Source organism: Terrapene carolina, unplaced genomic scaffold, assembly GCF_002925995.2.
Source record: "Terrapene carolina triunguis isolate 2854851 unplaced genomic scaffold, T_m_triunguis-2.0 Scaffold85, whole genome shotgun sequence".
Classification (NCBI taxonomy): Eukaryota; Metazoa; Chordata; order Testudines; family Emydidae; genus Terrapene; species Terrapene triunguis.
Window position 1 is genome coordinate 34,314,470 of NW_020664436.1, and position 15,632 is coordinate 34,330,101.

Consider the following 15,632-nt stretch of genomic DNA (forward strand, 5'->3'; position numbering starts at 1 on the left):
CTGATCTCAAGGGAAGGAGGGAAATCGGTGGGGCTGAACAGAAGCCGAGATTTCACAATTGAATGCTGTCTTTCCATGAATGTCATCCTGTGGATTGTATGTGACAATATACCAGCTACACAGAGACATGCCTATTTGGGATGCGTGCTCTTCAGAAGGAGTGGGTTTGCTTACAGTGAAACATATTGCTTTTACATTATTTCTGCATGAATTCAATGCTTGTGAAACACACCAGATGGTAATTGAGGGATATAGTTCGGGATTTTAAATCTGAACCCACATTGGTTAATTTTTATACACACCCACTGCTCAAACCACGCCCATAATTTTCTAAAGCAGATCTGCCATATACACAGGATGCCTGCTAACACAGGGAGTGTGGTTAGATAGAGAGGTGTAGCAGTGTATCTTAACTAAAGATCTGAGAAAGTACTAACAACCTACCAGTTCCCATGAGAAATACTGCCTCTAGGAAATTAGAAGGCTTACACCATGGCATATGTCTGCCTACAGTAGTGTGTAACCTAATTGCCTGGTCCTGCAAATCACTGCACGCTGAACCACCACTGGATTCAAGGATCAGTTCCAGCATCCTTATTTATCCATGGAACAGGTCAAACTTCCCCACACTGGCCTGTCTATGTGTCTGAAACTTGTCCTGGAGGGACCACTTTGAGTGAGAAGAGGGTTATTCTGATCATGCCTGTTCAATCATTGTTATTACATATTAATATATTTATACCGCACCCAATAGTGTGCCAATGTGCTTAACAGGTGGATTAAAAAGAGCATGCTCCCTGTCCCAAAGCATCAGTCCTTGGATATTCTGGTGAGATTGCCAGCAAGGGTCCTGCTGCTGCCTGTCATTGTTACGGAAATGCACTGAATACAGAACAATAATGTTTCCATAGAAATTGTAAGGCATACCTAGAATTTAATAGGGAATCATTTATCTGCTATAAAATCCCATAGGATTTAAAAAAAAAAAACAGAAAAAAATCACTAATCAATATTTAACGTTTTTAGAATAATTGCTTTTGATCCCTATTAGTTTCATCCCTAATACATTCTATAGGATTTTTCAATATGGGCTAAGATGATGGGTTTAGTATTGTAGACATCTGCCCACTAGGAACTGAACTGGGACCACCAATTCATTTCAAATAACTTTTGGGCACTACCAGATGTGACTTTGCCTAAGTAAAGATGAAAGATTCCTGGGGCCTATTTCCAATCCATGAGCCATTTTAGTCCCCTTTTTCGGCTTGCAGGATGTCTACACAGCAAAAGCTGTGCACAGGTAAGCCTGTCTGAACTAGCTTGAATCCAGCTAGCGTGGGTAATAATAACAGTGAAGACGGCACAGCATGGGCTTCAAAGCAGGCTAGGGAGCTGAGCATACACCCAGAGACTGTGCCAGGGTTGGGTTATCTGTATTGAAGCCTGCACTGCTCTGTCTCCACTGCTACGTTACTTGCACTAGTAGGATTCAAGCTAGCTTGGGTAGGCTAACCTGTGTACAGCTTTTGCTGTGTAGACATACCCTTAATGATTTAGAACAAGGGACTGGAAGCCAGAAGTCCTGGGTTCTAATTCAGCTCTGCCAATGAGTCACTAAGGGTAAGTCTACACTGCAAAAAAAGACCCCAGCAGTAAGTCTCAGAGCCCAGGTCAACCAACTCAGGCTCATGGAGCTCACACTACACGACTAAAAATAGCAGTGCAGACAGGGCCAGCTCTGGCTTTTTTGCCGCCCCAGGCAAAAAAGCCTCCCACCGCCCCCCAGCGGGGAGCACAGCAGGGGAGGGTGCCGAGCCTGGCCGCGGCCCTGCTCTACCCGGCCGGCCGGAGCACTGGGGGAGGGCGGCCCCGCTCTTCCCGGCCGGCCGGAGCGCCGGGGGGAGGGCGGCGAGCCCGGCTGCAGCCCCGCTCTCCCCGGGTGAGCGCCGCTCCCCTCCAGGTGCCGCCCCAAGCACATGCTTGGAGGGCTGGTGCCTGGAGCCGGCCCTGAGTGCAGACATTTGAGCTTGTGCTGGACCCTGGGCTCTGAAACCCAACAAGAGGGAGGTTCTCTAAAAGAAGGCTGAGGAGAGATATGATTGCTCTCTATAAATACATCAGAGGGATAAATACCAGGGAAGGAGATGAGTTAAGTTAAGCACCAATGTGAACACAAGAACAAATGGATATAAACTGGCCATCAACAAGTTTAGGCTTGAAATTAGACTAAGGTTTTTAACCATCAAAGGAATGAAGATCTGGAACAGCAGAGGAGCAGTGGGGGCAAACAACCTAACTGGCTTCAAGACTGAGCTTGATAAGTTTATGGAGGGGATGGTATGGTGGGACTGCCTACAATGGCATGTAACTGATCCGTAACTGCTAGCAGCAAATATCTTCAATAGCTGATGATGGGACACTAGAGTTACTACAAAGTAACTCTGAGTTACTACAGAGAATTCTTTCCCAGGTGTCTGGCTGGTGGGTCTTGCCCACATGTTCAGGGTCTAACTGATCGCCATATTTGGGGTTGGGAAGGAATTTTTTCCCCGGGTCAGATTGGCAGGGACCCTGTGTGTTTTTCGCCTTTCTCTGTAGCATGGGGCATGGGTCACCTGCAGGTTTAATCTAGTGTAAGTGGTGAATTCTCTGTAACTTGAAGTCCTTAAACCATGGTCTGAGGATTTCAGTAACTCAGCCAGAGGTTAGGGGTCTATTACAGGAGCAGGTGGGTGAGGTTCTCTGGCCTGCAATGTGCAGGAGGTCAGATGAGATGATCATGATGGCCCCTTCTGGCCTTAAAGTCTATGAGTCTCAGCCTGAACTCGGATGCCTAAACTACTATTTTTAGCAGTATAGTGTGAGCCTCAGTCAGTTGACCTGGGCTGTGAGACTCACTGCCACAGGTCTTTTCTTTTTGCAATGTAGACATACCCTAAGTGACCTTGAGCCAGCATCTTAATCTCTCTGTGATTCACTTTTGTTGTTTATAACATGACTAGCAGTTACCTCCCTTGCAATGGTTTTGTATGGCTTAATTGCTATTATTGTTTCTATTATGGTAGCACCCAAAGGCCCCAATCAGTATCAGGACCCCATGGGGTCAGGTACTGGACAAAGATGGGCCCTGATCTTGCAACCTATTCTCTGTGAGCAGATCCTTACCCTGACATGGAGCCCCATTGACTTCAGGACAATTCCATGCATGAAAAGGGTCCACCCATGCAGAACAGCTTGCAGGACTGTTGTGAAAAACCGGTAAAAATACGAGGTGCTGCACCAAGTAGTCTGGAATTTGCATTAGATGTAAAGCAAAGTCTAAAATACCTATTTATCAGATTACACTCTACAGCAGTCATTCTTCAACTTTTGCATTGGTGACCCCTTTCACACAGCAAGCCTCTGAGTGTGACCCCCCATAAATTAAAAACACACTTTTTTTATATTTAACACTATTAAAATGCTGGTGGATGAAGCGGGGTCTGGGGGTGGAGGCTGACAGCTCGCAACCCCCAGTTTGAGAACCCCTGATCTACAGGTATCCTGGCCCAGTTACTAGTTAAAGAAAAGGAAAGTGCAGATTATGTGTTCAGTACACTATTCTAATACTTGTAAAAAAAAAACCCCACTGAAATGGATGTATGAGCCATTGATGAGTAAGAGAGAAAAATGGCCCCTCTCTCTTCCTGCCTGGAATAAATTTAAACCTTTACTTTCTTAATAATATTTCACACTTATGTAGCAGCTTTCATCTTTATTTTGCAAACATTACTGAATCTTCACAACATCCCTAGCAATATATCTGAGCATTGCTACCACCTGTCAGGGATGATCTAGATAATACTTAGTCCTGCCATGAGTGCAGGGAACTGGACTAGATGACCTCTCGAGGTCCCTTCCAGTCCTATGAGTCTCTTATTCTATCCCCATTTTGCAGATAATCAGGGGCAGAGAAGTGACTTCTACAAGGCCACAAAAGAAGTCAGTGTCAGACTCAGATTTATTTCTTACAAGAAGCTGTTGTTAAGGAAGGGCACAGGGAGCTTTTACTGCAAGTTTCTTGACTTTTCATCGGTTTTATTCAAATCTCTTTTCATTATCTCGACAACTGGTTTTACTTTTAATAAACAGATTTACTTACCACTGCTACTAACAACTTAGATTTTTAAAATGGAAAAGCCTTTAAAATTCAGATTCACCTTTCACTTTATATGCAGTGTATTTATCTTTTGAACTGCACTCAACTGGGACAATGAAAAACTCTTGTCACTCTCTAGTCAATTTCATTTTTTTAGATTTTTCAGGAACTAGCCCAGTGCTGCAAAGGTTGTTGTTGCACTTGTTTAAAAACAACAGAGGGTCCTGTGGCACCTTTAAGACTAACATGTATTGGAGCATAAGCTTTCGTGGGTGAATACCCACTTCGTCGGATGCATGTGGGCATTCACCCACGAAAGCTTATGCTCCAATACATCTGTTAGTCTTAAAGGTGCCACAGGACTCTCTGTTGCTTTTTACAGATCCAGACTAACACGGTTACCCCTCTGATACTTGTTTAAAAACAGTTTCCATTGTAGTTTTTAAAAAATAATGCATAGAAACATGTCTATTGGTCTAAGGTGTCATGAAAAGCTTGACAACCCTAAACGTAGGGTCACCTTTAAACCGATGGTGTCTTTTTAATTGCAAAAGCTATGGCATTCTACTCGCACGGGGGTGTTAAACAGTGCAAATTGCCCTTTAAAACTGAATTTTAACCTGCCTACACGGCATCATCCTTTTCACACATCCTACCTGGTGACAGTGACGTTACACGGAACCTTTACCTGCAAGATGACTCTTCTTTTCCATGCATAACAGCTACAAGGTTTTAAAAAAATAAAAGCACTGTAGCTGCCCTAAAAGGAAAGAGGAAGCTAGAACTTTGAAGTGTCGGTCAGAGAATCTTGTCCTGCCCCATGATGCTTCTTCCTGTCTCAGTTTGTGAATTTCCACCTTCCCCTATTCTCCGTTTATAATGCAGCACACGTGGGGGTAGAACTGTTTAGTCTCCTTCTGTCTCTGCAGAGGATTAGTAGCAGCAGAGAGAGTCATGCTGTTTCTCCTTTTCTCTATAGTTCGCTCGAGGTAAAAGAACTCTGGCTGGATACCATCCTCTGGTAAGCCCTGTTCTGCCTATGAAATGAAGGTACCCAATGAATATTAAAGTTAGTGTAATACTACAAATTTAGACTGCAGAAATTATGTGCTGGGGGAGGCGGTCACCCATTGCGATTGTGGCTGTTGTGCGTAGCTGACTGAGCGAGTTTAGTGTCGGATTTGAAAATTAGCACTGATGTAAGATTAGAGTTTTGTTATATGGTCTAGCTTTCAGCATTTATTATCTACTCCTTGCATGTAGTGAAAGTGAAAAGCTCTTTTTTAAAGGAAGGCATATCTATGGTAGTTGTACTAAATGCATTACAGATACAATTTCAACTTCCATAATAATGTTTTATAGTTTGCTAAGGATAGAGAGATTGACTTATTTCAAAATATATTTTAAATGATATTTTGGCTTGCAGTGGAGGCACAAAAGAATGGTTAAACGTTATGGTGGGTAATCGTTATTTCTTTGTCCATTCATTCTGCACAGGCAAACAAAAGAAACCAAGGGAACCAGAATCACTAAAGTTCCATCAACTAAATTCCTAATGAAGGTGTTAAGCAGCTGCAATGCTGTAAGTGTGTTTAATGAGTCAAAGGATCTACTTTACAAAACATTATTTTTTACAAATAATGTTGGAATAGTTTCTCACATTTTGTATTTGTTTTCTTTCTTAGCCAAAACCTCTAAATGCCAGCAATATGGAGACTTTGATTGAGTGCCAGTCAGAGGTAAACAATCTCTAACTCCATCCAATTCCTATTGTATGTTCATGTGTGATGCCCTGGCCAGATCCTCAGCTGGTGTAAATCAGCATCAGTCTGCTGAAGTCAGTGGAGTTTGCTGATTTACACCAGCTGAGGAGCCAGACCTTGTTGTGTGTTTAATTTGTGCCTTGTTTAGATATTACATCTAAAGAGCAAATATGCAGCAGTGATGATATTTAAAGTTAGTTTAAGCAAGATTCAAAAAGAGATTGGATATTTTGAAGGATATCAAGAATATCCAGTCATAATAGTTAATGAAAATATTTTGGAATGTTTCAGGATTTAAGCAGATTTCTAACTATTAGAGATCAGAATAAGATCTACCGGTATGTGGAAGGCAGATTATCCCACATCTGCCTACTGCAGGGATCTTACATCTTCCTCTGAAACATCTGGTGCTAGCCACTGTCAGGCTTGGGTATGACCCAGTCTGGCAATTCCGATGTTCCTAATAGCAACTTAAACATTAGGACTGGATAGTTCTATATACAGAGCTTACATTTAATTGCTAGACGTAATAATTAATTCTGTGATGCTACATTTTTCCATTTTGTATATGAAACATATCACAGGATTTTGAGATACAGATGTGGTTGGCTGTTGTTTTTTTATCTTTGTCTGCTTCATAACTGATTAACATTTATTTTAGGGCGATATCAAGAAATGCCATTTGTTGATGTCGTGTGACAGTGAAGATGGGCTTTGCCATCTGATTGGTGAGTTTTGAAAAAAAACTTTCCTCTTACATAAGTGTTGAAAGCTGGTATTTCTGCAAAACTGAAGTTGGTATATATATATATATATATATTTATTACTGGAAGCAGGAAAACAGAGTTTGTTGTTAATTGATAGTGTGTTAATATCACATTATGTGACATTGTTATTATTTTTAACCCTTAATTATCAGGACTTTAGTGAGCCACAGCTGCAGGTCCTGCTAACCTCTAGCACACATAGCAAATTTTCCATTTCATTTTGGAGTTGGGATATTCAACTTCTGCAAAGAAGGCAACTTGTTTAGAAAACACTCCCATTTATGCTTTATGGGAAAAATATAAGCTTCAATACACTGTAATCTTCAAGTTCCCAACATGCCACCATGTTTAAGATCCAGGTTCAAATCCAATCATGGGAGATTTAGGAACCTCAAACAGCAGAAGGCTAGGAGTGTTGATGATATCCTCCAGGCATGTGTGCTCTGTTCTAGGGCATCCCCTTGTGGCTGGCTAGAACAAAACTTTAAAGTCTTAAAGCAGGTGTTGACCCACTGAGTCACTGCATTTGAGTTTCTGAAGCATAAAAAGAGGGCATTGAAATGGAGATAGACACAGAATTCATGCCCATTTGGACCTACCTACTACCCAGACTAGTTGTCACAAGAATTGAGATCCCATGGCATATATCCATAGCTTGCATCCAGTGGGCCAGCGACAACACACACATGCAGATGGCCAGAGCCACCCACCCCCAAACAGAAAAAAGTCCATATCTACTAAAGAAAAAAGGGCCAGTGAGTGATCTGTGAGAGGCATGGAGCACTGGTATCCACAAGGTGCAAGATATGAAAGGATGTGCTTGTAATCAATGCTTTGCAAGGTGCTGAAAAGAAAAGAAAGAAAGAAAGAAAGAAAGAAAGAGCCCCCACTTCCATGAACCCACTAATAGGGACATTGAGCAGGGTCAAATAATGTAGTGAAAGAAAATTCAGAATACTGCAAACTGCAGATCCGCTACTGTTGAATCAACCACAAAAGCAGTTCTTGGGCTGCGTACGTTCCTGCTGTAAGTCTAATGCTAAGAGGAAACAGCGAGTACGACATAGAAACAGGAAAGGTGCTGTCTTTATAGGGATGGTCAGAGTGTTACAGTTTAAGGACTTGTTTCCTTAGTAACAGTTTAGCGGTCTTTCAGTTTAGCTTTGCTCTGTTTAGCTTAGCATCCTTGTTTTAATGTGTATTGTGGATATTATTTCCTCTGTCACAGAGCATACCAGATCATATCCACAGTAGTTTTCTCACACTCACTTTCCTTTCATTTTTGTTTTGCTTTTGCTTGTAATAGATGGTAATAAGAAAAGAAAGAAGGTGATATCATGGCCCTTCGCGCTGCGATGGAACTCTACAATATCAGAGTCCTCGGGACATTTAGAATCTGATCTGAAGACTTCTCTGTTTGATCAGCCTCTGTCAATTGTCTGTGGTGAAGATGACACACTCCCCAAACCCATCCAGGTAAGCAAACAGCTAGTAGTAGTCATTTAGTACTTCTTATGTCTAATGAGGGGCAGTATGTCCAAGTGGGTAAGGCACTAGACTAGCATTCAAGATACCTCAGCTCTGCTTCTGGGTCTGCTGATGACCTTAGGCATGTCACTTCAGCTCTCTGCCTCAGTTTCCCCATCTGTTAAACGAGGCTAATGATACCTCAATTTGTAAAGTGTTTTGAGACCTACCAATGAAAATCTCTGTATAAGAGCTTGGTATTAATATTCATGTGCAAATAATAGTGCTACTAAGCAAGACGGGGATTTTCCTCTGTTCTAGAAAAACCCAATCCCTCAACTCCCATTGTCTTCAATGAGAATTACACACGTGAGGATTACAGACTAAGGGACTATACAAAAAACTGCATGGATTAGACCATCATAAATCAGTAGAAAAGCAGCAGCTGAAAAGCTGTGAAGTTCAGGGTGATGGAGAGGCTTGGCTTGATTCACTATAGAAAAAGGGGTTAGTCGCAGAGTTCAGATGCTAATCCAAAGTTTGAGGGTATTCAGATGTTGGGGGTTGGGTTCAGCCCCTCTAGCTTGTGTTAGAAGTGTGGTCCACTGGCAAGGGCACTGATCTGGGAGTCAGGAAAAGTGAGTTACCTTCTTGATCATGTCATGGGCATGTTTGATCTTGAGGAAGTCACTTCACCTTTAAAATATTTCAGAAGCATAAAGACATTATGAATGACATATTTCCCTGACAAAAGCACTCAGCTTTTGGGCAAACACCTTCTGGCCCACACAAATGCCTCCTCAGCAAAGGAAGCATGTGTCGAGGCCACTTGTCAAGGGTACGATAAGCTTAGAACTGGACTTGGCCCACATTCAAGCAATGGATTTTTTTTTCCAAAATGAGCTTCACTAGACATTCAATATGGGAGCGGCGACAAAAACATGAGTGCCCAATTTATCTCCTGCTGGAAATCGGAGTAATTCCACTGAAGTTGATGTAAAGTTAAAGTGAGAGAAAAGTCAAGCCCTTAAAGTGTAATTTATTGCAAACCAACACTAGATGATATCCCACTTTAAGAACAGTGCGGCTCCCAGTTAAACATGCTTATATCTTTAATAACACAGTTATGCTCTATATGGCCTTCCTTACCATTCTTCCATTCCTCTATGTGTGTTTCCTATAGGATATCCTTACTACACTGTACTTTAAAGGACCTTTCACTGAAGGAATATTCAGAAAAGCTGCCAATGAAAAAGCACGCAAGGAGTTGAAGGAAGAACTGAACTCAGGAGGAAAGGTTGACTTGGAAAGCAAACCCGTGCATCTGTTAGCAGTGGTCTTTAAGGTAAATGCACCTGACCCCTAGCTGTGAGAGTAAATTTCTAACAGGAATGGGCAAATTAGTAACTAGAACAGATCCTAACCTGGAACCAAAATTAAAACCAAAGTGAAGCTAGACTAAACTTTTTAAGCTTCAGAAAAAATTGATAACCTTTTTCATTTCTTATTTTATTTTTCTCCCACTGACTTCCAGTTCCTATGTGACCTTGGACAAGTCACTTCATAGCCTCAGTTTTCCCCTCTGTAAAATGGGGATAACTATATTTTATCTTTCTTTGTGAAGCACTTCATGCTGTTTTGTATATATTCATACAACGTACATAAATGGTTGTGTGTATATATAGGAGGTACATATACCACATAGCTAAAATTGATTAGCATTGTGCTGAGTCAGTCATGGTAATAATCAAAAGGCAAGAAACGTCTTTATGTTCACTTCATGGTAAATGGTATTATCCAAATGCTAAACCAAAGGTCTCTTCATTGCAGGATTTCCTACGAAATATCCCAGATAAGCTACTCTCATCTGAACTTTATGACGAGTGGATGACAGTGATGGAGAAGCAGAGCAATCCGGACAGAATTGAAGGATTGAAAGAGTAAGTTTTGCAATCAGTCCCATTGATATGGAGCATCCAAATCCAGTGATCTGTCTGGAAACATTTCCACTCATGTCATTTGTAGAAAGTTGGTGCAACTCCTCCAGTGGTTAATTTTGGAGTGAAAACGGTGCAGAACAGCATTTCTCTAGTAACAATACTATCCTAATGTATGTGAGATAGATTTAAAAAACAGAAGACCTCCAGAATAATGAACAAACAGGCTTGCAATGTTTTGGTGATTAATGCTGTACATCAACAGTGGACAGTCAATTGAGGCCTCATCCAAAGCTCATTGAAGTCAATGGAAAAGCTTCCATTGGTTTGAACCTGGTCCTGGGAAAACAAACAAAAAAATTTCATTCTTGTGGGGGGAAAAAAACAGAAAAATATAAATTATAACTAACAGCTGACTTATATGAAATCACTGTAAAGCTACATAACATGACTTTAGATGCGTTAAAGATCAATATTATTGAACCTCTCCAGTGATATTTCTAGATTGCATATCATTTATTAACATTGTTTGTTAATTTATTTTAAAAGTATTCTAACGCTTGCTTGTCGGTCAAGACGTTATGGTTAGCCACACCGTCAGCTGCTGTTGGGGATTTTTGAATGATAGTTTTGTAAAACAGTTAAAAAAATCATTTTCCTCTTTTTAGAGGAAGTGTCGTGTATGGGAGCTAAACTGAAACTTGTTCCCATAAAGAAGAGGTCATTGTCACCTACTTAATTTTGCATTTTTTCATGTTTCTTAGGGTTGCAGACAAATTACCAAGACCAAATCTCCTCTTGCTCAAGCATTTGGTCTTTGTACTTCACCATCTCAGCAAAACCTCTGAGGTCAACCGGATGGATTCCAGCAATCTTGCTATCTGCATTGGGCCAAACCTGCTGACTCCAAAGCACGCTGAAACCTTACCACTCGAAGTCCAGAAACAGATGAATGACAAGGTTAGTTTGGCTTCCTCCCTCTGCTGCTCCCCTAAACAGACCCTTACCATTACTATTTGCCTTCAGAAGCTAAGTGAGGCACCACTACCAACCATCTCTGGATCAACACTTCACTGGTCTATTCAGAAACAGGTCATCAAGTCTCCTTGTCTCATCATCTACATTGTACAAACAACGAGTTAGCCTAGAGTACACGCTACTCATATTTCCAGCTCCTGAATACAAATGTACTGAACAAATATATCAATAAAATATACAGTGCGTGTGTATATTTATACATCTAGGTATACACACACACATAACTCTCAATTGAAGAATAGTGTAAGTCTTCTGAGCAGATCCACATATCCATAGGTCCAGGACTCCTGTTCCAAGGTAGCCCATTATGTAGCATGAGGCTAACATTTTCACAGGATCCATCCATTCCTGCAAGCCCTTCATCGTTCAGCATGGTTCTGTTCAAAGATACCTTGCTGTCTGATATATGGAACTCTTTATAAAGGAGTGGCTTACCCTAATGTTGTAGCAGCTACCCAGCTGCTGCAGTATTATATGCAAAAGTACTGTACCGTATTATGAAAGATTATTATATACTATACACTATGTTCTTTGTACCCCTTCGGTTAAAATAAATTCGTTAACATAGATCTTAAACTGCAAAATAAGAACAAAACCAGTGCCAGTTATGAAACTGCCAGTTCAAATGCTTAGTTTAACACACACAAAAATACTTATTTTATTTTCACAGGTTAAGACATTAGTGGAATTCCTCATTGATAACTACTTTGAAGTATTTGGGGAGGATATATCTTTGCTCTTCAGTCCATCAGCTGATGATTCACTGGAACACACCGACAGCTCCACAGGTACTATGATCTGTTGATGTATTTTACATATTGGGTGTATTGGACCCACTCCACATTTGGATAAATAATATCCCTGTATATATTTATGCATGGTATCTGGTCTATCAAGTTATTGAAGCACGTTTATCTTAAAATGTATTAAAATTTTTACTGAAAGTACAGAGGTTTTCTGGGTGCCAGACACAAACTGACAATGTTATTTTATTGGAGCATGCTCTACATGCTAAAGAAGTCACTTAAAATGACAATATCCCACAAGGCTAGACTCATTCCCAATGCCAAGCATCAGCTGCTCATACAGTTTATAAAATCATAATATTCATAGCCTCTCATAGGACTCTATGCTGCAAGGTGCTGAGTGCCCTCAGCTCCCATTGAAGTCGGTAGGAATTGAGGGCACTCAGCACCTCACGGTGTTGAGTCCATAATGATCATTAAATGTCCTCTTAGTGGAACTTCATGAGGTCCAAATGTCACCCTCTGTATATGTGTAGCTGCCAATGGAGTCACATCCAAGGGCTAAAAGTTGTACAGTATGGGCCAGATTGTTCCTGCCCCTGGGCAGGTATGTAAGAGGGAATAAGGACCTTTTCCCACTATGAAACCTTTGACAGGTGCCAAGCACAATCCCAGATCTGTGTGCTCCCTGAGTGCAGGGACTTTAGGTCTCATTATTGGCAGCTCTAGAAACCCTCAAGGAGGGGATGGTTCCATAACCATGTCCCAACCTCTTGCAGAGGTGCTGGCCCAGTGTTGGGAGAGTATATGCTGTCCCTTTACAAAGGCAGTCAGAGCAGCTGCCCTACGCCAGCCCCTACCCTAAACTAAGTTAAAACCGCAGTTCAACCCCATGGATTTTAAGGAGACCCACTATCCTTTTTGATATAAATGGTTAAGAAGATTGTTCCTAAAAAGAACTATGAACATTGAAACAAATGTGCCCGATTGGGAAGCTATAGAATACAGTGGTTGCTCATAGCTGTTTTTTCTTTTCTACTTGTTTTCTTCTATCCCCATTCATAAAATTGTTTACCTTCCTTTCTCCCTCTTTAGCCCTCCTAAAAATATTATGCTACAGTTAGTTGGGTATATACCTGAATTTAGTGAATTTGTCAGATAAGAACTCTTGAGGTGTTCGACTGAACTACATGGGTCAGATTCTCAATTGGTATAAATTGCTGTAGTTCCACTGAAGTCAGTTTACATCAGCTGAGGATCTGGCACCATAACTATGAATAAATGGAGATCAGCACATCATTAATGGTTATTTTCAGGTAGTTTTTCAGGTTAATTTTCAAGCTTGGCATGTAATGTACTGACAATTTCTTCCTCTCCCACAGAACTGTTATCTCCCACTCAGCAAAATGACTCTGCCTACGACAGCACTGATCCCGAGGCTGAATGCAGCTCCAGCATTTCTCAAATCAAGCAGCTCCAGAAGGCCAAAGGGAAAACCAGTAGCCTGAGAAGTAGAGACCCACGATGCCAAAAACCACAGGACCTCCCCCCCCTTGCCTCTTCACTAACCGTTTTTAAAAACTCCATAAGCACACTGGATAGGAGATTCTCTGAGCCAGACATGTCCTTGCAGGACTGCCTTGACGGCAAGATAAGGAGCCAGAAGCTAACCAAAAGTGAGGATAACTTCACCATCCAGCAGGAACAGCTGAGGTTGCAAGGTCAAGAACTGGAAAAGCGCCTGCCAGGGGAATTTTTTCCTGGAGGTCACTATAGGACTAAAAAGCCACTAAACCTAAGTGTGAAAACCAACTTGCCATCAGAATTATCAAGTGGCTCATTACCCAAAACATCCTCCAACTGTTCCTTGGATAGCTCCTTATCCAATTCTGACTGCTCGGTCTTTACCAGCTCACCATTAGTTTCTCCTTCCAGTCCCAAGAGAAACTTCGTAACCAGACCCCAGTCCTTTTCCACCAAGACTGCTGATGAAAGTGATACACCCATCAGAGAGATCAAAAAGCACTCCATGTCATTTTCTTTTGCAACCCGCAAGAAAGTGCTAACAAAAACTCAAAGTTGGGAGCCTGGAAAAGCTATGGGCTTTCAAAGAAACAGCTTCAAGAAGGACTCAAAGAAAGAAATTCAGTTTTCAGGCAGAATAGTCCAGGAACACTGTACCAACAATGGCAAACCATTATCTGTGGTATATCAACCAAGGTCTCGTTTCAGGTCAGCTGATGAGGTATTTAGAGAAGTGGACCAGAAAAATCCTGGCAAACCACCATCGTATGAAGAGGCTACTAAAAACTGCCTGGCTGCTAAGGTCCCTTCATACAGTACCTTAACAATTCAGAATATGAGAGCAACTGTGTCAAATCAAGACTCTTTGCCTCCTCATCCAGGTCTCAGCAATAGAGAGGTTACAACAGATACGTATCAGAAGGATCTACCCTCTGACAGACTTTTTGTGGTAAATGATTCTCAGATACAAACTGAAACCATTGACATTGGAATAAATTCCCGTGCAAGTTTACCTGTAACCCCTCGAGTTTATCGTCTCAGGACTATGTCTGAGTCCTATCAAAAGAACAAACAAGAGTATCTGACACGACGATGCAGTCAGCCACTCTTTGAGGTTGACCAGCTCAAATATGCTAAGGAATCCTATGTTTAAATAGACTGTCCATTCTCAACACAATGTACAAATATTTGTCTTGCAAAATATCGTCCACAACATTTTACTTTAAAAGGACCAAGATTAAGCTAGCTTGGCGTGAACACTTCTTTTGCATAAAGCTTTTCTGAAACTGGGTGTCAGCCTAATGTATCATGTTTTTCCAGCACTGGGTGTGTGTGGTGCATTATAATGTAAAAAAGTGTATATACTGCACATAATATATTACACTGAAAGAAAATAGTAGAAATGTGAGAGCTGTGTGATAGAGTGTTGTGTTTCTATCCTTCAGAGGTCACTTTCAGGGCTGGGAGGGCCAAAATTTATCCCACCTGCCTTTTCTCCTATATATGTATGAAGGTTTTGTGTAATTTGCTATATGTTTTTTCCCCTCTAACATAACACATTGCTGATTTTTTTTTAATTTAAAAAATGGGTCAGCAATCCCTCAGTCCCAGAATTTGAGACATTAGAGATGGAAAATAACTGTTTCATCATCTAGTCCAGTCCCACCCTCTCCTACTGCAGGATTGCTCCTCACAACATACTTTTCTAGAGCTCTGTCTGGTTTTAAATGACTCAAGCAATGTTTCCACCACTTACCTTAGGATACTACTTCACACTCTAATAAACCTTACTCTTATGAAGTTACTCCTACTATTCAAGCTAAATTTCCTTTCTCTTGATTTTTATCTCATCACTCCTAGTTATACTCATTGTTGCCCTCCTAAACAATCCCTCTCCCTCCTTGGTGGTTAGGAGTGCAACCTTACAACAATTAATCGGCATTATTATGTAGTCAATCATGATCTCCAATCAAAATCAGGGACCTATTTTATTAGGCATGCACATAAACATTGTAAGAGACAGTCCCTGCCCTGAAGAGTTTATAGTCTAAATAGACAGGGCACACAGAGGTGGGAGAAAGGAAGTATTGTTATCCCCATTTTACAGAGTACATGAACAAGAAAAATCCTGCAAGTAAACATTTCACACTCAAGCTTCCAACAACTCTTTAAAACCTACAGTGAGGAACATTTTAGTTATAAAAAATACTTGACAGTGTCTTTTAACCTTATAAGAATAGAAATGACTGGAA

General features: G+C 41.1%; 1 protein-coding gene across 1 annotated transcript in view; it reads left to right on the plus strand.

The window, feature by feature from the left end:
- The window catches only part of TAGAP (T cell activation RhoGTPase activating protein), an 80,765-nt gene extending 66,232 nt beyond the window's left edge, over positions 1 to 14,533 (plus strand). Inside the window, 10 exon segments of the mRNA XM_024203566.2 lie at positions 5,118 to 5,159; positions 5,636 to 5,720; positions 5,824 to 5,877; positions 6,563 to 6,629; positions 7,975 to 8,144; positions 9,319 to 9,480; positions 9,966 to 10,075; positions 10,837 to 11,032; positions 11,781 to 11,898; positions 13,239 to 14,533. Coding sequence (XP_024059334.2) covers positions 5,118 to 5,159; positions 5,636 to 5,720; positions 5,824 to 5,877; positions 6,563 to 6,629; positions 7,975 to 8,144; positions 9,319 to 9,480; positions 9,966 to 10,075; positions 10,837 to 11,032; positions 11,781 to 11,898; positions 13,239 to 14,533 — 2,299 coding nt within the window.
- Positions 14,534 to 15,632: the final 1,099 nt, after the last annotated feature.